The sequence below is a fragment of the Ailuropoda melanoleuca genome, chromosome 19 (assembly GCF_002007445.2).
Source record: "Ailuropoda melanoleuca isolate Jingjing chromosome 19, ASM200744v2, whole genome shotgun sequence".
Taxonomy (NCBI): Eukaryota; Metazoa; Chordata; class Mammalia; order Carnivora; family Ursidae; genus Ailuropoda; species Ailuropoda melanoleuca.
In genome coordinates, this window is record NC_048236.1 from 3,862,688 (window position 1) to 3,889,777 (window position 27,090).

Below are 27,090 nucleotides of genomic sequence, written 5' to 3' on the forward strand. Positions count from 1 at the left end.
TAATTTAAAATTCTTATCTCTAGGGGGGAGAAAAGTAGTTTTATGTTCTTTACAACATCCAACACTTGCCATTTTTCTAACTTAGCGTATAAACAGGATTTACAACAAAGCAGAACAATGACAAGTCTTGGTGAAATTGGCTCTTTTGCTAATAAACAGGCACTGAAAATGAAAAAGCCCCAACCATTTTTTATTACAGTGAAACTGTATAAAGAATAACATCTTTTAAATATAAGAAGAGATAACTAAAAGCTTCATTCCATAGACTTAAATTAGCTTTCCTCCATGGTCTTTCACGTTTTTAATTTTTTTTTTTTTTGAGCAGAAAGTACTCATTTTTTATTTTAAAAGTCAGAGTACATATTACAAACTGGGGGCTTCAACAGAACCAGGTGATAAGGCCATGGATGTCTGTTATGTCATTCTTTGCACATTGCTATGTATTTGAAATAGTTCATATTTTTAAAAATACTGCTAATTCCAATAAAAATAAGATGGAGTACAAAATAGGTATAAAAGGAAACAAGTAAACAAATTGGAAAATTATAATGTCCCAAGATAAGAAAGATTCTAAATGTGAGATTTAGGCTTGCCTTCTATTTCTCCTAATATTAGCAAAACAAATGGGTAATTTCACAATTTTTTAAGATTTTTCTTTCTATGCAAGTCTTATAAAAGCCAAGAAGTGAACCATGGAGCCTAAACGACCACACACTCATACCCCATAACAGTCAGTCACTGGCTACAGGTCACCTACCCATGCCCTGGGAAAGTGGGGGAACATAATGTCCCAGGCATCTCTGGGTAAGGCAGCTCTGAATAATTCCGTGGAGGTGTTTACTGCTGAGAGCTGTCAGTCACCAGGTCTACAGGTGAGGGATAGGCAAAAACCCCACCCAGGTAAAAGGATTTGGGTACAGCACCAGCAACACCTACTACTTGAGAAGGAAAACTGAGGCTAAGAAACTTGAGTGACTTATCTAGGCTCACACAGCAAATATAACTGCAGCTTGGGACTTACTCTCTTCACCTTGTAATTCATGCTCTTTTCCAGTCTAGCTTTGCATAATTTCAACCCATTAAAACACAATGGCGAATTCATTTTGTCTGTTTGTTGCTTATCCCTTTATGTTTTTCTTCTTATTTTGAGTTTCTGTTTCATTGGTACAGTGATCTGTTTTGTTTTGCTGAGAGAGGGTGAGGAGAGAGTTCCTTAATCTCTGCTGAAGTGGCCTTTGCGTTAGTTCTGGTCCCTACCTAGCAAACTCCTAGTTCACATCACAGCACCTGGCAGAAATGCTTGCTCCCAAGAGGTCTCCCTCAACACTGTTCAGAGCTAGATCCTGAATTATGTCTGCAAGACTGCTTTTTAAATTATCTTGGACTTGACAGCAAGAATCAATTTGGTTTACCCATCTCTATATTACTGATACATGGCACCTGCTAGGAAGCTGATAAAAAGTTTGTTCACTTAAACTCTACAGGCATACCTCATTTTACCGTGCTTCACTTTATTGCACTTGGCACTGCAGTTTTTACCATTTGAAGGTTTCTGGCAATCCTGTGTTGAGCAAGTCTTCTGGTGCCATTTTTACAAAAGCATTTGCTCACTTTGTGTGTTGCTCTGTCGCATTTTGGTCATTCTTATAAGATTTCAAACTTCCTCATTATTATTACATTTGTTATGGTGATTTGTGATCCATGATTACAACTCACTGAAAGCTCAAATGATGGTATTATTTAGCAATAAAGTATTTTTTAATTAAGGTATTTACTTTTTTTTAAGATTTTTTTTTTTAATTTATTGGAGAGAGAGACAGAGCACAGAGGGAGAGTGAGAGGGAGAAGCCGACTCCCCACTGAGCAGGGAGCCCAACATGGGGCTCAATCCCAGAACCCTGGGATCCTGACCTGAGCTGAAGGCATACGCTTAACGGCTGAGTCACCCAGGCGCCCCAAGGTATGTATTTTTAGACATAATGCTACTGCACACTTTATGGTAAAATGTAAACACAACTTTTATAAGGACTGGGAAACAAAAATAATCACTTGATCCACTTTACTGTGATATTCACTTTGTTGCAGTGGTCTGGAACCAAACCCACAGCATCTCTGTACACCTGTCCTTTGTTTTAATATAACTAAAAAGGGACCTAACATATAGACAGTTTTCTTTAACTTTGTATTCTAAATGCCCTTTATTCAACTGGATTTCATTATTTATCTTGGAAAAGTTGCATAAATCTACTATAAGGCAACTGACCGGGATCAATGACAGACTAGAGTCACTCACATGAATTGGATGCTATGTAAATGGAAAAATAATATATACTTTTATCCATTTAAATGTAAAAATACCAACATCTAATAATTACATTTCACTTAGGATAGATTAAAAGACATTTAATACTGCTTCCTACAGGCAAATGTTACAGATAAAAGTGACTTCTCTCTACCCACCCATCCAAATTAAAGAGCTCTAATTTTTAAAAACAATTTAGCACTGTGAGGAATTTTATTTATTTTAAATAATTTAAAGGAAAGATAAATTACCACAATAATTAGTCAATAATTATGCTGAAAAGGGGACACATTTCAATATAATTAAATCCAAAAGAACTAAACTTATATTCAATTTTTCCACTATTTTATCATTATGTTTGTCATTAATGATACCGTTTGCTATTGCAAGTATTCCATTGCTCTAAAAGGCTAGTATCATTTTCCTAAAACTAAGAGACTATTAGCAGAAGCTATTTCAAAGCTATACCAACAGACCTCAAAAAGTTTTTTTTTTTAAAAAGTTCCTAACAAGAAAGGCCAAGGAAGAAGGTAATTAGGAGTGAGAAAATAAAAGAAACAACATTCAAACTGAAAACAGAAAAACACAAATAGAAAAGCTTCCCAGATGTTTGTTTTCAGTTACTGAGTCGGCTAACCAAATCACGTTAATGGGTAAGAATGTCAAAAAGATCTTAGAAAGTGAACGAACAAAGGCACTACACCTAGTTTTCCTTTTGCTTATTTTTTTAATGCAACCAATGGTACAAAATCATCACCAGGCTATAATATACTTACCATTAAAATGCACTTGAGCGCTAAAAGAACACAAATGGCAGAGGAAGTCAACAAGCTGAAATTCTTATTCCTTGAAAGATTTAAAAAACCCAACTGAAACACTGAGAGCAAAGGCAGTGTGGATTCAATTACTATTACCTCCGTGGCCTGATCTTTCGACTCTCAACATGGTTTCAACAGAAATCACCACTGAGTAGGTTTCTTCTTCAGGTTTTTGTTTGCCTGTTTGATTGCTTTTCAAGGAAAACTCCAAGAATTATGGAAGCAATATTTATCTTCAAGTATAAAGCTTGGAAAGTAATGTGGCTAATCATGGCTCATAGATATTTCCAAACTAAGATTCAAGCCTACCTCCATTATTTAAAGTAAGAAATACCAGCTTTTAGCTATAAATAAGAACCAACAGCATTCATATTACTGGAACATAATTCATTTTATCTCACCTCCTGCATTTACAAATAATCTTTTTAAAAAACACAAAATACCATGGTCTTTTCATACCAGCTGCACTATAACTGCAATATTTGTTATTTCCGTGCATTATTTACTGCACTGCCTGATTTAGTGCTATAACAGTATATATGATTTGTCATATTTTGAATTTATTAGGTAACAAAAACCTTCTCACAAATATATTCACCTAAATTCAGTTAGATAAGTCTATTCTCACAATGCTTAACAAAATGTCCACTCTGTCAATTAGTTTATGAACAGAACCGCATGCCACATAAACTATCAACTCCCATCAGTGGTTTTTAGAGTTTGCTTTCCTTCTATCATTTTAATTGATTCAGGCTCTCTCTCAACTAAAAAAATCCTCCTGGTCCCCTCTAATAATACATCCTCCCACTGCTATCAGATCATTCTACACCTGTATCATGTCACGTCCTTCCTCAAGAAAATCCAATAATGGTTCCCCTTAGTTTTGAACATTAAGTTCAATCAACTTAAATAGCTTAACAAATAATGACCTTCCTGATTAACCTCTGTCTACCTTTCCAGACTCTTCTCTACCCATTTCTCACCCAACTTTTGCCACAGCATCTTAAAATTGAGTGCAATTCACAAAATGCTGCATGTTGTTCCGTATGGTCTTGGTCCCTAACATCCCATCTCGTATTTCCCTCCTCTTGCCTTTCCTACCTACAGGTGTTAACTCCTAACAGTCTTCAAATTCAGCTAATTTTCACCAACTCTGAATAACTTTCACTGAATCCCTCAGTCTGACTGAAATTACTTTTCCACCACTACCTATTACCATGTTTACTTCATGTTTATGTGTCATTGTATTCAACACACCGTATTACATTCAAAAGACTTATTTGCGTGCTCCGAATAGTTCCTTCAATATAACTTTATTTGACTTGCAAACTATGCCTTATTTAACTCTGTAGTCCCAGCATTAACACAGAGCTTAATACATAATTAGTGTTTAATAAATGCTGATAGAATGAACAAATGAGTGAATGATTCTAAACTTTTAAATTTCACATATAAAGATAATGCTCTATATAAAATTGTTGTAAAAAAAGGTTCTGACTTCTGGTTTCCAGTCTGATATGTAAACAGATTGGAAGGCGTCACTCTCTTCCTCAAGATAAGAAAAAAGCTAAACAAACTGAAAATCAACCACTCTTCTTAAATCCACCAGAGAACTGAGGTCACAGGGAAAACCAGTGTGGCAAACACTGGAGGAGACAGACAAATGAATACAAAGAGTTACAGCTTCCCAGAAGCAGAACCCATAACTGGAACCAGGTAGGAACACTTACAGGGTAAGTATTCATTAATTGCTAAAGACTAAGCATGGACTAGCAAGAAAGACAGAAACTCAAGGTAGCCCAGCCTTGGGGGGCGAGGGGTAAGGGGATCTACACACTCCTGTGATTTAACTTCCAGAGACCCACCATGTTCTCATGGTGAATACCAAGGAAAAATTCCCCCCAGCAGGGGAAAGAAGAAAGTAATCATTTGAAAAAGCTCCAGGGTACTCTGTGCTGCTGAACAAAAGCCCTTAGAGGGAATCAATTACCAAAATCTAACCATCTTGCATTACACCAAAAACTGACTGCCCTAGAGAAAGGAAAAACCCACTAGCCTTTGGAATGGGAGAAGGGAAATACCAACTCCAGCCTCATCTAGCCTTGCATATGGGGAAACAAAAATATTCAACCCTTGCTCTCCTAGCCTTCCTATTTAACCTAGCATGAGGTGAGGAGAGAGGGGAGGAGAACAAAAAGAAGCACTTATGAAAGTCACAGGCTCACTGAAAGACTAAAAACTAAGCACAGGATTACACTACACTTCCCCTGCCACCCCTACTACCACACCAATCAGCTTCTTCCACAAAAAGAGTAGAGCTGAAAGACCCAAAAGCCTCAGACTCTACTTAAGAAGGAGTCTCAAGGGAACCCCAATGACAACAGGAGAAACAAAAACAAGGACACTCGAGAAAACTTCTGTCTTTGACACTATGGCTACAGCAACAGTAAACACAGCCCAACTCCTAGCCAGGTAAACAAAGAAACTTCAGACTGAAGGCCTACCTACCTTTTTCTTTTATCATATATATCACATCTGACTTTCACCAAAAAATTACAAGACATGCTAATTAGGCATAAACCCCAATCTGAAGAGTTAAAGCAAGAATTAGAACTAGACTCAGATATGGCAGAAATTTAAAAATCATACTAAAATTTACATTAACTATGACTGGTATGCTAAAGGCTGTAATGGAACAAGTGGACATCAAGTGAGAACACGGGTAATGTAAGCAAAGAGAAGAAAACAAATGAAAGAAAAGAAAAGAATTTTAAAAGAAAGCTAAAAAAAAATAAAAAAAAAACACTATAAAAATAAGATGAATGGGCTCACCAGTAGATTGAACATGGTAGAGGAAAGAATCACAGAACTTTAAGATATGTCAATAAACTTCCAAAATTGAAAGGTGAAAAGATAAAAGAATAAAAAAGACAGAAAAGAATATTCAAGAAATGTGGGAAACTTACTCAAAAAGTAACATACATGTACTGGTACTACTAAAAGGAGAAGAAAGAGGAAAAGGAAAAAAGAAACAGTTGAAGTAAAAATGGTTGGGAATTTTCCAAAATTAAGGACAGACACCAAACCACAAATCCAGGAAGTTCAGAGAACACCGAGCAGGACAAATACTGAAATACTGACACATAGGCATATCATATTCACGCTGTAGAAAATCAAATAGAAAATCTTGAAATAAGCCAGAAAAATAAAAACACACACACACAAAAACCCATAAACCTTACCTATAGGTCAAAGTAAGAATCACACTGGACTTCTCTTCAGAAACAAAGCAAGCAAAAAAAAAAAAAAAAAAAGAATGAAATATTTTAAGTGTTTAAAGAAAAAAACTTAAGAATTCTGTGTCCAGCAAAATTATTTTTCAAAAGTGGTGAACTAAAAGTCCCTCTCTTTCTCTCTCTCACACACACACTCTCTCTCTCGAGGCAATTCATTACCAGTAGCCCTGCCTCGAAAAAATGTTAATAGAAATTCTTCAAAGAGAAAGAAAATAATATGTCAGAAACACAGACCTATATAAAGAAAGGGACAATTATCAGACAATGAAAAATAATTATTAATTATTAATTGATCTAACAAATAACAGCTTGGTCAAAATAATAACAGCAACAATGTACTCAATGATTACAGCTTATAGATAAGTGAAATGAATGACGGCAAAGCTTTATAAAGCAGGGAATACTATTTTATAAGATACTTGCACTATGTATAAAGCCATATATTGTTATTTCAAATTGGAGTTTGATTAGTTTTAAGCGTATATTCCAAACTCTAGAGTAACCACTAAAAAAAGGTTTTACAGAAAGGAAAGAAAAGTTTAATTGATATATTAAGGGAGAAATGAAAATGTAATCATATAAATGCTCAATTAACACCAGGAAAAAAATTTAAAAGTGGGAAACCCTTCCCCCCAGAAGAAACAAAAACAAAGGCGATCAGAGACAATAGCTACAAATATGGTAGATGTTAATCCAACTATATCAATAAACACATGGGTCAAAGACAAAGTCTCAAAAGAAGTTTAAAAGTATTTCAGAATGAATGGAAAGGAAAATAAAACCCATCAAAATTTGTGGATGCAGAAAAAGAAGTGTTTAGAGAGACTGATCCCACTGTATGCATATATTAGAAATGAAGAAAGATCTAAAATCAATAATCTAAGCTTCCACCTTAGGAAAATAAAGGACAAATTAAACTCAAAATAGGCAGAAGAAATAATAAAACTTCAAAATAAAATTAAACCCATTGAAAATGGGAAATCAACAGAACTGATGAAACCAAAAGCTCATTTTTTTTTCAATTAATAAATTTATAAACCTCTAGCCAGATCAAGAACAAAAGAAGATACAAAGTACATGGGAAATGAAAGAGGGAACATCACTATCCCATGGACACTTAAAAGGATAACAAAGGAACACTATAAACAACTCCATGCCCAAAATTTGAAAATGAAGATAAAATAGACCAATTCCTTGAAAGACACAGCTACCAAAACTTAAAGAGAAGTAGATAAGCTGATTAAGCCTATATCTATTTTTAGAATTGAATAAATAATTAATAACCTTCCAAAACAGAAAGCACCAAGCCAAGACGGCTTCACTGGTAAATTCTAGCAAAGATTTAAGGAAGAAATTCTCCACAATTCTCTACAATCTGATCCACAGAGAACACTTCCTAACTCATTCTATGAGGCTAACATCACCCTAATACCAAAAGCAGACAAAGACATTACAAGTAAGGAAAAATACAAAACAGTATCTTCCATGAACAGGGATGCAAAAAAATCCCCCAAAATATATTAGCAAATCCAATCCAATAATGTATAAAAAAGAATTACATGCCATGATGAAATAGGATTTATTTTAGGTATGAAAGAAAGGCTCATTCGACACCTGAAAATCAACTGATATAATCCATCACATCAAGAGGCTAAAGAAGAAAGAGCATATGTTCCTTTCAATAGATAAGGAAAAAGCATGACAAAATTCAACACCACTCATGATAAAAATTCTTAGCATAGTAGAAATAGAGGGGAACTTCCTCAACTTGATAAAGAACATTGGCAAAAAAAACCTACAGCTAATGTCATACCTAATGGTGACAAGCTAGATGCTTTCTTAGCAATATCAGTAACAAGGCAAGGATATCTCTTTCACCATTCCTATTCAACATCATACTGGAAGTTCTGGCTGATACAATAAGTCAAGGAAAGAAAATAAAGGGAATGAAGATTGGAAAGAAAAGAAAAGAAAAGAAAAGAAAAGGAAAGGAAAGGAAAGGAAAGGAAAGGAAAGGAAAGGAAAGAAAAGAAAAGAAAAGAAAAGAAAAGAAAAGAAAAGAAAAGAAAAAAGAAAAGAAAGCAAGCAGTCTTTGCTCACACATGACATGAACATCTATGCAGAAAATCACAAATAATCAACAAAATACTCCTGGAAATAATAGGTAATTAATAGCAAGGCTGTAGAATACAAGGTCAATATATGAAAACCAATTACTTTCCTAAATACTAACAATCAATAACCGGAATTTGAAACTAAAAAAATTTATATTGGCATAAAAAATGAATATTTAGGTATTAATCTAACAAAATAGGTAGAAGATTCATAGGAGGTAAACTACAAAATTCTGATGAGCGCAATCAAAGACCTAGAAGATCTAGATAAATGTTTTCACTAATCAGAAGAAAACATTGTTAAGATGTCAGTTTTCTGCAACTGGGTCTATACATTCAATGCAATCCCAATGAAAATCCCAACAAGTTACTTTATGGAGAACCAGTATTCTATCACTGTAACATAATAAAGCTATACAATTCAAGTCAGTGTGGTACTAGCAAAAGAGCAGACATCTAAGTCAATGGAACAGAACAGAGAGCCCAGAAACAGACCCACATACTCAACTGATCTTTGTCAAAGGCTGGAACAATTGCTGGAATAACTGACCAATTAATATAAGAGATATTAACTCAAGTGTCCATCAACAAATATATGTATAAACAAAATGTGGCATATACAAAGAACTCTTAAAGAAGTGAATACAAAATAATAAATTAAAAATAGAACAAATATCTCAACAGATACCTCCCAAAGAAGATATATACATGCAAATAAGCATATGAAAAGATGCTGAACATCATTTATCATTGAGGAATTGCAAAATTAAAACAACGAGGAGGTACCATTATACGTCTATTAGAATGGCTAAAATCCAAAATAGAACAGCAAACACTGACCACAACGTGGAGCAAGAGGAGCTCTCACTCATTATTGGTGGGAATGCAAAATGACACAGCCACTTTGGACAACAGTTTGGCAATTTCTTACAAGTTAAACCTTTGGTTCGGTTAAGTCTTACCAATCAACCTAGCAAACATATTCCTAAGTATTCACCCAAATGAGTTGGAAACTTGTATCTACACAAAAACCTGCACTCACATTGATAATAGCTTTATTTGTAACTGACAGAGACTGGAAGCAACCAAGATGTCCTTCTATAGTTGAATGGCTAAACTCTGGTAGACTCATACAATGAAGTATTATTCAGCAGTAAAAAGAAATCAGCGACAAAGCCACAAAAAAGACATGGTACCTTAAATGAATATTGCTAAGTGAAAGAATCCCGTCTGAAAAGACTATATTTTGTATGATTCCAACTATATAATATTTTGAAAAAGACTATAGTATAGAGACAGTAAAAAGGCCAGTATCTAAAATGGTTCAGATGCTAAATTTTATGTTATGTGTATTTAATCAAATTTTATGGAGATTTTTAGGGAAAATTGTTCTGTAGGATACTATAATATGTATAATGTAATATACATAAAATTACGCATTTGATAAAACCTATAGAACCGCACAACATAAAGAACAACCCCTAATATAAACTATGGACTTTACTTAACAAAAATGTATCAGTAGCAGTTCATTAATTTTAACAAACACAGGATACCAATGCAAGATGCTGATAAAGGGGGAAACGGGGCTTTGGGGGAGGAAGAGGGGGTATATGGAATGGAAACTGTGCTTGCTGTGAAACTGAAACTGCTCTAAAAAAAAGCCTATTAATGTTTTAAAACCAGTTTTTTGACATTTTTTAGTATTAAACTTTATAAAGATTTCATGCAGTAAATGACTACACAGAAATGCTGCCACATGTATCAGTTACACTGAATAACCCATAAGTTATTTCAGAAATATGCAATCTTTAGGATACTTAATTTGAAAAAAAAAATGGAGAGCTAAAAAACATTATAAGAGTCCTAGAGATTTAAAATAGTACAAAGAGATAACAAAATATTACGATAAGTAAATCTTTATGTAACGACTAATCTTTAGGCCAGGTTTTATTCTTCAAAGGTTACTTTTCCTAATAAATGAATATAATTTTAAATGTGAAAACTGTTTTTTATTAATTTTAGATGACAATCTTCCCTACATAAATTTTAAATATTTATCCTTTTAAATAAAGTGTACGTAATAAAATGTTCCTCCTGTCTACTAGTTTATTAAATTGCTGTAACTCAGTGATACCTTTTAAAATCAATTAAGGTAAGCTTCATTAATAAATAAATAAATACATACATACATAAATAAAATCTATTAAGGTAGATAGGACAGTCTGAACTCACATTAGTGAACCTGGATGATGTTTTTTGAGTCTCTGTGTATTAGATTTTTATGTTTCATTCCCAGACAGGCTATTCTTATTACTCACAATGATTTGTGTGTCTTTTTTATAACTAAGTATTGAAGAAAGGGGAAAAGTGTAAAAGCAGTCATGTTAAAACTTTATCATAAATGAGGGCAAAGAAGCAGAATCCCTGTTTATTAACTAGTGTAACACAGATTCAGAGCTTTTAAGGGGGAAAGAAGGGTGGAAGGTTGCTCCTCTGTGATGAAATTATACGAGATTCATGTAATAATAATTTTTCAACTGTCTGATCCTTAGCTACGTGTGTAATAACTGGAATTGCTTAAAATGCTAATGGATAAAATCAGGTGTTCAATAATTGAATAGTGAACTTCTGCTTAAAGCTATCTCATTTCTGCATAGCTCATTTATTTAAAACTTCAAGTATTAATACACTACAGGTCTCAAGTTCAGAACAGAATATGGATTTATTTGCTCTTTATCGGTTTTTAAAAAAAAAGGTACTTTTCCTGTTCAGTTGTAATCAGCAGCAGCAGCAGCCAATAAATAATACTCAGTCTACCTACTGCAGATGAATCTTCAGAAAACTAATTTACTTTAGATATTATGTCCAATGATGGGTGCTATGGATGTTCTGGAGATTAATACCCAAAATAATTCATTCCTTTTTCTATTCAGATTTAAATTCAAATATAAATGGAAAACAGGGAAAATAGCTCATCACAGTCACTAATAAAATTTCTTCACATCTGTCTTAGTAATGAACTAGATAAATTAAATATTGAGATTTATGATAATGTGGGAATAGTCTATAATCAAGATTTATTTGGATTCCAATCTTATCCCTAAAAGATGTCACCCATCTTATAAGACACCCGTCTTATAAAACTATTCACAATATATGACAATTAATCCAGATGAAAATGCACTGCTCAATTCAACACAGTTCCCAAGAACTAAGAACAGAACACAAAAACAGATTTTTATAAATACTTTAAGAATTCCATTATAACATGTAAATTAAAAGTTTGATCATTATTTCAAACTCTTCTTGCCTGTTTCGTGAAAGAGGCTCAGCACTGGCCACAAATTTCTGTATGTAAAGTATAGGTGGCAGGAGTGAGCAAACTCTGGCAGGCCAGCTGCCTGATGTATACAAAGTTTCACTGGAGCACAGCTATGCCCATTCATTTACTTATTGTCTCATTTACTTACTGTCTGCTTTCAGACTACAAGGCAGAGTTGAGTAGTAGACAGAAACCCGATGGCCTACAAAGCCAAAAATATATTCTCTCTGGCCTACTACAGAAAAAATGTACAGACCTCTGACAGGGTATTAACTAGTACAACACAGATTCAGGATAAATAACTTGCATATATAGGCTTTTGCTCATTAAAATACTTCTTGACAGAGTATAATTTAATAGTATAAACAAGTTAATAGCGGTGGCACAACTCAGTAATAGTTTTTTAATGGGAATGCATTTTTAAGGTACTTTAATACATTTTAGAAGCATCCAGTTAAGAATAAACAAGTGACATAGTAATAACAAATATTTGTCTTAATCCTCTAAAAATCTCTAGCTTATTAATCTAGACTTGTATTATTATAATACAAATACGAAATTTCAAAAGTCGGTGCTTTCAAAATACCATTTCCAATTTATGTTTTCCATGTATAAACTTGTGAAAATTGTTTTACTGTGAATAGCTGTAATAAAATAACTGTAAAAAATAAAACGTTTATAAACTAAAAATAAAAAAACTGCTATGTATAGCCCAGGCTATTCACACTGACTCATTTTTTAAAACTGACTATATGAATAAATAAAATGTCCCCAACTATTTGATTTCAACTTGAAATCAAATCCCTATACACCTTTTCTACCAAATGCTTCACCTTTAGAACTATTTAAGGTGAAAAATAGTAAAATGAATGCCTGTATATGCTTTTTATGGATTCACCAATTGTTAACGTTTTGCCGCATTTGTTCTGTGTACTTATTTGTGTTTGACTTCATGAAAATAACTCATCATGCACCTCTTTTAGAAGAAGGGTATTTCCCTATGTACCTGCAATAGCACTCTCACACCCAATAAATATTCTGTAATATCATCAATAGCCAGGCCATATTCAAGTTTCCCCAAATATCCTACGAATGATTTATAGAGCTCTTTTTTTTTTTAAACTAGCATCCAATCAGGATCCACATACATGACCAATTTCTGAGAGGAAAGGGCCAAATTTTTATTTAAACAATCTTTTTGTATATAATATATTCTCTCTTCATTCTACAAACTTGTTTCCTGGAAAAGCTGTAGGAACACAATTTCTCTAGTGCTTTCCTGGCAGAACTATTCAGCAATGAAAGGGTATCGCGATAACAGTGGGGAGGAAAGTGAATTTCCAATTATCTTCGTAGATTCTGTTTTCCCTATGAAAATACCTGGAATGAAACTAATCTTATCTTAGTTGGTTACAATTTTTAAATATACTTAACCAACATTCAGTGATCATCAGATCAAAAGTCTTATGACCAATTACCTGCCAGGACTCAAGAACTTTTAATATTGTCCCTAATAATAAGAATTATGAATAATTATCCAAATCACTATTTTATAAAAAGAAACAACATTTTATAAAAGTGTAAAAGAGTGCTTTTACTGGTCACTTTGTTGCCAGTTTCAGAAGACTACACATACTCTTTTGTAAATGTATAGTCAATTTTATATAGTTTACTAAAATGAATAAAGTTTTAATCATTCCATAAAGACTAGACAGCTTGCATATTATGCCTACGCATTTAGAAGTTGACTTCTTGGCAATTTGTTTCAATGCTTTCAAGCTTTTACTAAACTGTAGCACATTTTGAACAATGTCTTATATCAATATTATAAAAATATGTACTTCTGAACAAGAACCACAAATTTTTCTTACTATTAATGTAATTAAAGTATATGAATATTTTAACCTTTTTTCATAATTTAGTTAATCTTAAAGTTCAAACTAGAGCAATTTTTGATTACCAAACTTTCTCGGAAATTGAGATTTCCAATGGGAATACTGTTAAATTTATAAAAAAAAAAAATCAGTATTCTAAGTGATCCATTTCCAATATATTTTCTATATTGTTATTTATGGCTGAATGCAAAGTATTTTCCAGTGTAAATTACACCCAAGGCTTAACAAAGATAGATCTAAATCTACAATCGCCTTTACTGAAACCAATGAAAAATCTATACACAGCAATGAAACTGGCATGCAAATAAAAGAACTGTCAAGACATGTATCCCTAAAAATAAGCCTACAATAACTATTTTAAAGGCTGTGTGTGGTCTCACCCATATATTTTGGCAAGATGCACTTTCTCCAACCGCAGCTAGATTCATCCAAAAGCAGTGGCACTGGAGAGCCTCTGTCTCACCTGTCAAAGTTGAAGAACGCTGTTCCAAAGACCACCATGCGTCCATGGAGGAAAGCCACACTACAGCTGTTATTGATAAGCAGTCTCTAAAGGAGAAAATACTTCAAACAATTAAGCAAATCATCCTTAATAGAGATACAATTTATTAATGTTTAAATGATGAGATGACAAATACCATGCCCAGTATGAAACAGAGACAATTTCATACACTGGAATATTAAGAGGGGATCTTTCATAAGTAACTATTAACTTGATAGTCTTTTCTATTATCTCTCTGATAAAATTTCTATATATTATCAATTCAAAGCTTCTATTATGTTCCCTTATTTAAATCTTACAAAACCTCCCTATTTATAAAACCTCAAAATTCATCTAAATTACTAAGGTCCTAAATCCATCAAAATTGCTAAAGTCTGACAGCTCAGAGCAGAGCAGATTAAGATTTATAAACAGAAGCCCTAAGTATATTAAAACCTGGCTTTTTAAGAAGATATCCTAATATCTTTATCAACCACATTATAAAAGCAGTTTACATTTTTGCTTTAAACTAACCACCCTACAGTAAAGCATAAGGATTGATCAGGTAAGCTATACGGAGGTCAACAAAAATAAAAAGAAACAGGAAGAAAAACAATTACTTTGAAAAGAAATATGCCTCAGTGGACAACTGAGGTCCCAACCTAAGCCCCAATTCAGACCTGGCAATAAAAAACAACTTGAAACAAAATGTAAAGAAATATACCTGGTTAGGTAAAAAGTTTAAATAATCATGACAAATATATCTATAATTAACTTATTTTTCCTACTAGATTATAATGTCCTTTAACCCTTTTTAATACTGCAACAACTCAACTGAAAAAGAAAGCGGGTGTCCTTTTGTGCCTTTTTCAGGAAAGTTAATACCCAAAAGGTTCTCATTATAAGACAGCTTCACCTACAACCAAGTCTCACTACACAAAGGCCAAGTTACCACAGGGCTCCAATGTATTATATGATGTCCCACAGTTTCATTTACTATATTCTCCAAGTACAAAGGTTCCAAAGAGATTAGTTTCACTTTTCCCTAGATATATTTAGTCCATTAACTAGTATAGTTGGGATATTATTTTTCTTTGGTTTTGTCAGTAGCATGTTTGATATAAATTTTATTAAGTGGTAGTATATGTAACATTGCATTGTGGGTAGCAGTTTCCTGCTTTAGCCTAGCCACATCCTCAGCTGTCATATGAGCATATTTCCCATATTTTCTGCAAGTTCTCGCCTTTTTTCCATCTTAGAAAAATGACAGCATTAGAAGATGAATTGTTCTAATAATTATAAGAAATACGAATTATTTATACAACTACATTAAATGTAGTATGGATCATTCTGTACCTCAAAGAACCATCAAAGGGGGGAAAAGGAACACTCATAATTAAAGTGTTAAAATCATGTGAAACAATGTGTTACAAGTAAATTAACACAGAGGAAGGAATTAAAAACTATTACAAGAAAGAAAATCTCTAATCAGATGCCAATACCATCCAACAAATGAGATGTACTATATCAGGATAGACAATGATTTGCCTTGAATGCTAGAGGCTTCAAAGCCACCAGGTCTTCATTAGTGAAGATTAATGTCAGTATCCCCTACTAGAACCTTAAGAATCTACTTTGAGACTTTATAGAAATGTCAAAACAGAGAAAGAGAAACCAAAAAAAAAAAAAAAAAAGCCTGGAGGAGAAGGGGAGGAAAGAAAGGGGAAAGAAGGGAGAAGTGAGGGGGGGAAGAGAAAAAGTTTAGTATCTTCTGTTTTGGCATCCAATTTCCACATAATTTCACATTTAGACAGAAAACTGCTAATACTAACCAAATGAAGTTACTCAAACAATCATGGACTTGGTGTTGCTTTGGGTTTTTACATAATTTAATTAGAACAAACTGAAGAGGAAAAAAAAAAAAATAACTCTCATTACAAAAAGTACCACAAAATAACACCCTGTACAAACACACAAAACCATACACGTGCATGCAGTTGTACACATGAACCTATACCCCATTAAAATCAGGAAGTGAAATTAATGTTTCACAATCATAATTTAAAGCATTAGCAAAATTATACATACCTTACTAATATAAAAATTTTTCAAATTATCTACATAATGCCCAATAAATGTTATGTAAAGTTAAACAGCTATACATCAGATCCAAAAATAAACTGTCAAAAAAAAAAAAATGATCACAAACCAAGTTGAAACAAGAGATTAAGAAAGTTCCTTACCAAAACCACACAATCAGTGAGAACATTTTAAGCCAAATCAGGATTTCTACAATTTACAAAATTCCTACATCAAACTGTTTGCTCCTATTGTTTTCAATTAAAAGAAAAACAGAAGAGTAGCAAATAAAAGTTTAAAAAAATCCCTCCCCCCCAAAAAACCACACACACACACATTGAAATGAGCACAAGATTGATACTAATAAAACTATTGTATTCAAATAGGATAATTAGTTCAGAAAATAAAAAATAATTCCAAAGTAATAATGAAGATATATGTAGCATTTAAAACACTTTTACAGTATATAATATAAAAAGTTCAACTTATGTTGACAAATTTATTAAATACAAGGTAATGGGGAAGCAAGATAATTGCTTTACTTTCTGAAACAGATTTCAAGTTCAAAGCTATATTTCATTTCCATGGCATTAACGTACGTAATTTATATAGCCGACCTAAACTTGTTACTTTACTTCAACATCGCAAATACTAACATATCCCAAAAAAGGATGGAGTTTTGAGGATCTACATTTTCCATTTCTAATTTTAAGCATAGTATAAATTCATAATCAAGAGCTTTACTTGCAGTAACTTATCCGAGTCAGTCTCTTCATCACATGTAGTATTATTTCTAATGAAACAAACTGGCAGTTATCACATGTGTACCAGTTATCACTATTGTTTTTAAAATTTTTACCACAAAGTAATATTTGCTCTCAAGAGGATATATTTTAAATTGGGGGGGGGGGGAATGAGTGGATAATAAGTACACCAACTTTAAAACACATGACTTCCCTTTCTCCTGACAGAATCTGATGGACCTCACAGGGTAAGAAAGGGCATAATCAACAATATCTATTAAACTCTTATGCAATAAGAGTAATCATCCTGACCAAAAAATTATGTACAGGACAGTTACCTGCAAAAACAGAACAAGCAGTTAAGAGACACACAGATGTTAAAAATTATTCAAATACATATAAGTCAATTTGAAGGGCCAAAGTATGCTTAATAAAAAAAAAAAATTTAAGGGGCAAATATTTAGCAAAAAGTTGAGATTGTAAGATGTTGAAGAATCCTGCAGAAACTAAAAGCTTGTTCTAAAAGAAGAAAAGCATTTACTTACCACACACACTACAATAACTATCTACATTTTTTCAGTTACCTGATTCTGCTATTGTATGTGCATATGGCACTATGTTTGGAAATTCCACAAATTACATAGACAAATCCCTCCTTTAACTTACTCTGGAAATTAACTGGAAATATAGATCACACTGGTACACCGTATTTATGAAAGGGAATAACTGAATAGCTTACACATTAAATGAAAGTTTTTACTTTCCAATGAAAAACCTGTTTATACACACCACGAGGCATAATAAATCTGTATTTAAAATAAAACACTAAAACATATTTTTGGTTTTTTATCACTAAGAGTTTATTATAAAAAAATTTCTGGGCATTTGAATAATAAAGGATTGAAGTCATTCTCATGTCTTCCCAGTATATTTTGGGCATATGAATTTTTTCTAAAGAAACTTACACACATGTTTGCACATTTATCTTTATCTAATAAAAACCAAAAGCAGATAATGAACCCTGCTAGGAAGATCAGAAGTAGGAATATTTTGGCTGTAACACCATCCTTAGTGTTTTCCAGCCCCAAACCCGTTATACACCCCAAATAATGTTTTGTAATTCACTGTCTCCGCCCACCCTCCCAGTCATTTACTTCACGCCACTCCTAGTTACTATCACACTAGGAAGAAGTCTAACATGCAAATTCACAGTGGCGTGGATAAATGGCAAAAAAAAAAAAAAAGCCTAAAAAATTGGTCTGTTCGGCTTTATAATTTTTGTTGAAAAATACCCCATCGCTCCCAACTGATGAAAACAGGAAGCTCTATTCATAAATATGAAATTCTCTGCCTATGATATGTAATCATCCTAATAAGAAAATGAGTTCTATACATACATGTCCAAAGGGGCAAAAAAGGAGATAGTTTCCCAAAGATGTTTCCAATTTTCTTCTGAATCAGAATTAGCAAATCGAGACGACTAACATACTCTGTCTGTGTGCATTATTCCTTACTACACACAGCATTTTGTAATTTATTTCAAAGCTTCCATTATAAACAAAAAATACAGCTTCTGTTAACCCACTCCATTCTGAGCTTATAAAGTCAATAACATTGAACAATCCAAGTTACAACATAAGAATTTTACTTTATAGATGTATAAGATTTGCCATCAAAGGCTCTGTTAAAGTTAATATCCAAATAAACTTATTTAAAGAATTATATAAAATGAATACATTCCCTTGAGAAATAAAAATTACAAGCATAAAAAAATAAACACTAAGATTCATCCAAAAAATATGTCACAGTTCTTGCCATTCACTTTTATAAGATCCTCAAACTCGTCATGAGGTAAACATACACATAATACAAAAGATACTAATTACATTTAATCTTCATTGTAGGAGCTGGTATCTAATATTGATCATACATTAACCAGACAGACATGATTTAGTATTTGTAAAGGAATCTCCAGACTAACACTTTCATGACAGCCAATTACAGTCAAGCCCAGCAAGCAGTTTGCAACCAGACCTTAAGAAAGGTAAACTTTTTTCAATGAGTTACAGATTCACAAGTTTAAGAAGACAAGAAAAAGAAAAACAGAAGGAATCCAATCACCCAGCAAATATGAAGCAGACCCCAGAATGTGATACAATCCGAAGATGTAAATTATTGTAAATCATCACTGTTGTTCAGAATTTCACACAGCCTCTTGAGCCAATTTTGTTCTTTTCCACAGACACAATAATGAACTAAATAAAAGGAGGTAAAGAAAAAAGAAAGTGGGGGTCGGGGAACAGAAAGGAAAACCTTAACTGCAGAGTTCTGCTCTACAAATGCCTAACCTTACAGGAGCTTGGGCTCCTTCAGCATTTGTATTCTATCCAAATCCTCATGAGTCACAAAAATTAAAAAGCTATATCCTTCTGGATGCCAGGAAGGGCCTTACCACAAGCCTTTTGTCAGAGAGAGAGAGAGAGACAGTGAAAGAGAGAGAGCAAGAGCAAGGGGGGAAAAGCCACAGTGGTAGGCAGTCCCACTCCACTTTGAGTACTGTGAGGTCACAAACCACATGATTCTGTCTCTCCAGTAATAGTGCTTGCAAAAAAAGGAGTTTTAAAGCTTTTGCTTTTTTGGATTGTGTGAATGCTTCATTCGCCTCACAAACAACCACAGAACCACAAGTGCGGTGCAAACTTTCTCCAGGAGGACAGCAAGAAGTCTCTGGTTTTTAAATGGTTAATCTCCGCAGGTCACTACCAGCCACCGAGACCAACAGAGTCAGTGAGTGCTCTCTAACCACAGTCTATGCAGTAATAGTAGGTCCTTCAAATATTTGCTCATTCTCTTTTTGTTTTGTTTCCTTGCTTTTCACATGTTACCAGCTACATAATTTCTTGACAGAAAAAAATAAATATAAAGTCTATGTATGCCAGGCATACTGTAAAACTAAAACAAGGTTTGGGTATGGTTTGTATTTTCAGTTTAAGGCTGCAAGCAGAATTTACAACAGAGGGTACAAGTTCTATCTGAAAAAAAAAGGAGGGACTATGGCATCAAACAGCCTCTTCAGCACAGTGACACCATGTCAGCAAAACTTCTTTTGGGGTAAGTGTTATCATATTTTAAAATCCTGTAAGAGATGAACCTGTTAAACAAAAAGGTATGTTTCTTGAATAAACTGCTAGCTTTTCCGGGTAATGCTGTAGTATACTAAATATTATGATGATAATGCTATTTTGTTGCACTAAAAACTGAAAAATGAAATTGCTGTACATATTTGCATTTGGCATCTGTAACTTATCTACTTCTCGGAGTAATGACTTGAAACAGAAAAAAATTATATTATCTCACATTAGTCCAAATGTTTTCTAGAACTGTAGAAATGAGGCAGTTAAAAACAGTAAAAGAAAGTTTAATATTCTCATTAACCCTCACTGCAATAAAATGAGACACTAAATTAATCAAAGTATTATGAAGTATTCACCCTGGCAGCTCCCAATATTTGAGCAAACTTCAAAAAGGAAGCAATTTTACAAAATAACAGACCACAGAATTATCTCGACATTATGCTCTACCATTATGCTCTACTGCAGAAATAAACCTGCAGTACAGTTAACATTTTACCCAGCTCGACTAAAAGAAATCTATTTGTAATTTTAAACTGCATCATAAGATAGATGCACAAGCTTGTTTCTAAACAACTTTATATAACCGAAGCATATATTCATACATAAAATTATAACCATGTAACAGCCATTTTTAAAAGAACTTTATAGTTACCCAGGACATCCAGGATATTAAAAAGTTCACAGAAGTCTTTAAAAACTTACACGCAATTGTATTTTTCTATGTAATTTTCATTTTACATGTACACATTATTATCCACATGGAAAACTTGTTATGAACACACGGCAAACACTGAAATCTCTAGGATTCTTTTAATCATATTCTTGGACCTACCAAAATGAATACCGTTTAGTCTCATGAAAAATAAAACTGCGTAAGGATACCCTGCATGATTTTAAAAAGCCATACCTATTAAATCATGGAGAACTTTGAAAGAAAACAGGCATAATGTCCCTTAATATTCAATTTCAAGTTCGTTTTGATACACAGAAGTAAAGTACTTCAGTACTCATCAGCTGACATAGTATTATAGTAAAATATCTAAACACTTACAAGATTTTCTTTATGATGTCCAACATGTCCCAACTACAAGGCAAGTTTATAAAATTTTCCTTTACCCTTTAAAATAAATCCTTTTGCGGTGTATACCTGTATTAACTCTGCTTTATAACTAACAACTAACGATTGGAGTGTCCTTTACTCCTCCTACCTCACACATTTTAACTGGCTACCAGAGGATCAGTCTGAGTTTAGGTCAAAGAGAAATCATTAAACCTGAAGGAGAAAAAAGGTTTCTCTTAAAAAGGTAGGGAAATGCAGTTTGTATTTTACCAAACAAATGTAAAATTTCTGTACTGACTCCCTCAATAGTGGAAGTGGGTCCCCTCAGTTACAACACATATGATATAATAATCACAGATAATTTTTTTGAAATGTAATAGTAGGTAATAAACATTACTCTAAAAATTTCTGCATTAAGGAAGCAGGACTTATATACAACTAGGCTGCATTACAGCCCCTATTATAATTACAGCTTACACATGGTAACTTTTGCAGTTCCCACATAAGAGATAAGGGAAAAAATGGTTAAAACTATTGTTATATGAAGGAATAACTTGAAACAGGCATCTCAAGCAGTTAACTTATTCTTTCACAATATTACTGTTTGAAAAACAATACATTTTTCTAACCAGATGGGGAACAACACAAGTTTCAAAGACTACGTCAACATTAGAAGCAAAGACATTAACACTGTCACAAATAATATGTTAAATGCTCTTTATCCTGTCTTCTGAGGGGTCTTTTATTTCTGTGACAACCTTAATAACTATTTCTACAGTAAAATTTCTAAAACCTGCCCAAGTTTCTAAACAAAGCATAACAGTGAACGAAAGAGATAAAAGATCTATCACGTGTCATATATTTTTAGACATCATAACTAATTCTTCCTCTTCTAAAAAGTGGGATTTAGTCTCTCCCACCCCCAAATAGTACTTTAGCACCTGGAGGACAATTTAAGATGAACCCACTACACCAAACTAATTATAGGTGTGTAGTGACCATTATGTATAGGTTGTCATCACACTGCAAACATTTCCCCAGCCCATAATCTATCTGAAGTCTAAAACCTCACTTCGGGCCTTAAATTCTCATAAATGATTATCAAAACAACCTAATGAAAAATCAAAGGTATGTGCTCCAACGTTGTAAAATAATTTTTTTGAAATTTAGGCTTTTCCTAGGTGAAGGACAAAACACACGCTGACCAATTGGCTCACCTCAATATGAATGAAAACTGTGTATGTGAGAGAGAGACAGAAAGAGACAGAGACAGAAAGATTTTCAGTGTCTTTGCTCTCTCAGCACACCATTTACCTTGAATTAAACAAGAATTTTCAATCTACACTATTCAAAATCTACCCATTATTTATGATAAATAAAGTTTGTTGGAAATGACAGATCTGACCCATGGAATATCTTACAATTAAGAATGTAATTATGACAATCTATCAGCTGATTAAACTTCTAAATAAAGCCTTTGTAACTGACCAAAGTAACTGAACATGATGTGTAAACACTAATTTCCAAAATAATAGCTGTGGTCCATATCAATAACTTTATAGTTTCAAGATCTAATAATGTCGAAATGTTATAACTTGCTTCTAACAGCTAACTTCTAAAAGCCAGGGAGACAATTTAAAAAGTCAAGAACATACACAGAAGACTACTACAAGATATATTAAAAGTTAAAAATGTCAGTGCAATTCCCAAAAACTCATAATTTAAATCATTTTAAATTATAATAAATAATCCTAATTTTATATGAATAACTGTTAAAGATTTCACTTTTAAATATTAAAAATATTTAAAATTCAAAAGATTTATAAGAAATCACTGAAAAATATTTTGTTAGTCTGTATGAACCTCCGGATAGTCTCCAAACCATAAGGAAGACAGGAAATACATATGATAACATTATGATACATTTTCGTTATGTTAAAAGAACAAAAATTAATCTATTCAATTATACTGACTTTCAAACTAATCACTGATAGTTTGACTTGTTTAAATCAGTCATGCTAAAGTTAAATTCAGTAAGATAGAAATGTTCCAGTTTGTTAAAAGAACACTGAAATATTTGATGGTTAAATAAACTGCAGAGGGAGGAAAAAACTAACTCATTGAAGGCACTAAGATTTTATCAAACACACAGAATTAATCTTTATTGAATAGAACCATTCACAAATCAAAACTCACTGTACTTCAATACTTTCAAGCAGCGCTAATCAATTACAAACCTTTTCTAGTGCTTCAAAACTCATGTGCTTTCAATTTTATACACTGGTGGTCTTCAAGTACTGTATTGGGGCTGAGTTAAGACATTCTGTATCACAACTTTTTTTTCAATAAATATCCATCTAGAGGGCTTTTTTTTCCCTCTCTAGAGCTGCTCACATGAAAACTGTGGTAATATTTTTATACTGTACTTCTTTGTTGAAGCTAAAGGTTAGGGGTTACCTAAATACCTCAACTGTATATACAAAAAAGGGAAAAGGTAAGTATTCATATAAAAAAAATCCAATGGGACTGAATTATTTATTTTTGCATTTCCTATGATTAATGATGCACCCGCACCTACTCGAAAACTGATGGCAAAACAGGGTAACATCTCAAATCCCTGTCCAAAGCATACAAATATCCACCTTCCATGCTGTTCTAACCCTTGTTCCAGGAGACTAAAATATGACAACCCTAAGTCAATAGTGAGGTCATGCAAAAGCTCCTCAAAAGCATTAAGATCGCAAATGCTATTACCTAGCAAAAGACTTTAACACAGAGGGTTCAGTGGAACAGCCTACCTCTACAGTGTCTCTTTAAAAACATTACACATATGGTCAAATAGACAAATACTTTCAATATGAAAAAAAATCCTTCCTACAAATAATAAAATTGTAAATGTGACAAAGCATGACTACTTTTTCTAGTCATTTACTATTCAAGACTTATTAAATGAGTACTAGTAAAACCGATGCTAATTTAGGTGCAGACATCCCAATAGGTTACCTGAATGCATTATTTTTTTCTCTTATACCAATGAATTCCACTGAAGAAAACTACCAAAACAAAACAAAACAAAAAAAAAAACTGTCCCTGAACTCCAATAATAAGGATAACAATAAACCCCAATAGTATTTTCTAAAGAGCAAAATATTCTAAGCTATCTCAAGGGTAAGGAAATTCCTCATAAAAACTAAAATGTTTACTATTTTAAAACAAATATTTAGAAAAGGAAGTTTCACATAATGAAAATATACACCTTAATACAATATACTGCCATTTCAAAGATTGTGGCATTCAGTGGATATGGGTTTTGATTAATGTGTTACAATTCAAAAAAATAATGGGGAAATTCTATACCTTATTTCAAAGGGAGTTTCTTACAATTGTCACCACAGTTGACCACAAGCTTTTGTCCATTCAAAAGCAAACATATAAAACAGGCTATACATTTCCACATAACTAAAAGTTCAGTATAAAAACTGAGATTAAATGTTCTTTTATTACAATGTATGTAATATCTTCATTTTACATTGAATTCTTAGGAATTATCTCCCCTTTATACTATTTTTTTAAGAATGTAGGATTCAATGAAGGTTTGAAACAGTATTAGATGGATGTAATTAACACCATATCAAACATTTCAGGTGCTTGTTATTATTGAACAGGATGTTAACTCTAAAACATTTTTTTCATAAATATGCTTTCTTTGATAAGAAAATAAAAACCCCATTTACCAGGACATATAAAACAATTTACAAATAAAATTAGGTGTAGAATTAAGAGCCCTTCAAAGGTTAATTGCTACATAAGCATTTAGTATCCGCAGTGAAAAAAAATTCATTTATTAATACATCTCCTATAAATACCCTATATTCTTGTTAGTATTCATAAATTCAACATCAAATACATATTCCAGGACCAAAAATCATACCAAATGTGATTCTGAGGATATATGTCAGTTCATCTTGATTAAGTGCTTTTCATTTTTTAAATTAATTGCCCACAAAGAATTCTGCACCATTAGACATAATATGTGATTGCAACTTTTAATAGTATTTAAGACATTTTAAAATTATTATATTGATGACAGAAAATTTGCCAAGTTAACATCATTCTCAGACATGTATTTAAGATTACTGTAGCAGTTAGCTTAAATGCTCTGTTATCTGCACTATTTCTGTTGCCATCCCTTAAGAAATTACACCTGAGTTACATTAGAGGAGTGACATTCTTAACAAGTCACAGCTAAGTATCCTGTGCAAGCAAATAATTTTTACCACAAAATCAAATAAATGAATTTTATTTTACCTTTCATTTAAACCGGCTTTTTATTTTTTTACATCTATAGTAGCAACTAAAATCATTATGCCATCAACAATTACATAAAAGACTAAGTTTAAAACTCAAAAATTTATGCATTTATAGGTTCCTCTAAAATTTATATGAACCGTGAGTGTGCCAAGCCATTGTTTATGTATTCCATATAGGCAGATGTCTTACAATTAAATCCATTTTGTGGTTCAGTATAAGTAAAAAATAATAGTAATAATAAAGGAAAAATGCTAGCCAAATCACAATTAACGATCATCAATAAGGTTTTAAGAACCCATATACGCACAGTCTCTTTGGAAAAATGAGACTAATGATGTGATATTCCACAGAACTTTATATGAACGTAGCAATATTTTCATACAGAAACAAAATATATAAATATAACAAATATAACTTAAATCTCTTTCAACTATTAGTCCACTCAAAATTCTAATAGTCTAAGCATTTGCATGTGCATACAAATGCATACACATAAATGACAACGGAACTTAAGATAATGATTGTTAACAAAAAAAAAAACAATTGTAAATTATTTAACTGAGCTATTGTTTATAGTTCTTTTGTGAGAGATAACCAATTCCTGTTTGCGTGTATACTAACAAAGAAATGTCAAACTGTAAAACCATTAACAGACACCAAGCAGATATCCCAATCTACTGGGAAATTCAAGATAAAAATAATCAAAAACTAAGCTTGTAAGACCTAAGGACATTATTTTCCAGTTATAAACGTAAAATAATTAAATGCTGATTATCAGTCAAACAAATTATTAGTTCGCAAAGGTAAATATGAATGTAACTAATCTGTTAACAGATACCTATTTATAGACATTCTCTCAAAGAACAAGTCTGGCTTGGAGGTAAACAGATATATTTTCTATATATTTACTCATTGCTTATACAACCTGGGTAAACAATTTAAATTAGGCATTGTGATTTTTAACTTATTTTGTTTTAGCAGTAATAATTATAATTCTACTTTTAAATTTCTCTACTGAACTTCTCAATTTAAACTTCAAATTTCCTGGATAATCTTTAAGTGAAAAGGTATCATTATTTCTATCAAATGTTTAAAAATTATTTAAATGAATCTAACCAAAGCAAATTCACTGTGAAGCTGAAAAGATAATAAAGTGCTGTATTTTATAATTGACATTTTAACCCACTGGTTTTACTTTATCGGTGTAACATGATCCTAGAAAAAGAGATGTATATGTATCCCAAAGATACAGGGCGCAGATTCCTTTTAATCAATAATTTTATAAGATTTTTTTGTAAATATAGCTCTAAATAACCTATTTAAGAAAAGTGAATTCTCAATTTCATAAAATTCTACATTACACAAATCTGCAATATTAGATACATACATTATTATATTATGTATAGTACAGAAAAACTTCAATAACCTACATTATATCGATCAGTATGTTTTCCAAAATATGCATTACTGTAAAAGTATATAAGCATTTCATACTAAGGGCTTTATCACCCAATTTGAAATATTAGGACAAT

General features: G+C 32.5%; 2 protein-coding genes across 10 annotated transcripts in view; one reads left to right on the forward strand and one right to left on the reverse strand.

Moving 5' to 3' along the window:
• SUPT3H (SPT3 homolog, SAGA and STAGA complex component) overlaps positions 1 to 27,090 on the reverse strand; it is a 548,006-nt gene that overhangs the window by 479,046 nt on the left and 41,870 nt on the right. The window lies entirely within an intron of this gene.
• The window catches only part of RUNX2 (RUNX family transcription factor 2), a 266,126-nt gene continuing 258,732 nt past the window's right edge, over positions 19,697 to 27,090 (forward strand). For 3 of the 7 annotated variants that reach the window (XM_034648175.1, XM_034648169.1, XM_034648168.1), the window contains exon 1: positions 20,043 to 20,164. In XM_034648175.1, coding sequence (XP_034504066.1) covers positions 20,107 to 20,164 — 58 coding nt within the window. In that variant the 5' untranslated portion in view covers positions 20,043 to 20,106. Of the gene's footprint in view, positions 19,841 to 20,040; positions 20,165 to 27,090 lie in introns of those variants that run through there. The other 4 variants (XM_034648172.1, XM_034648170.1, XM_034648166.1 and 1 more) reach the window with 3 other exon arrangements.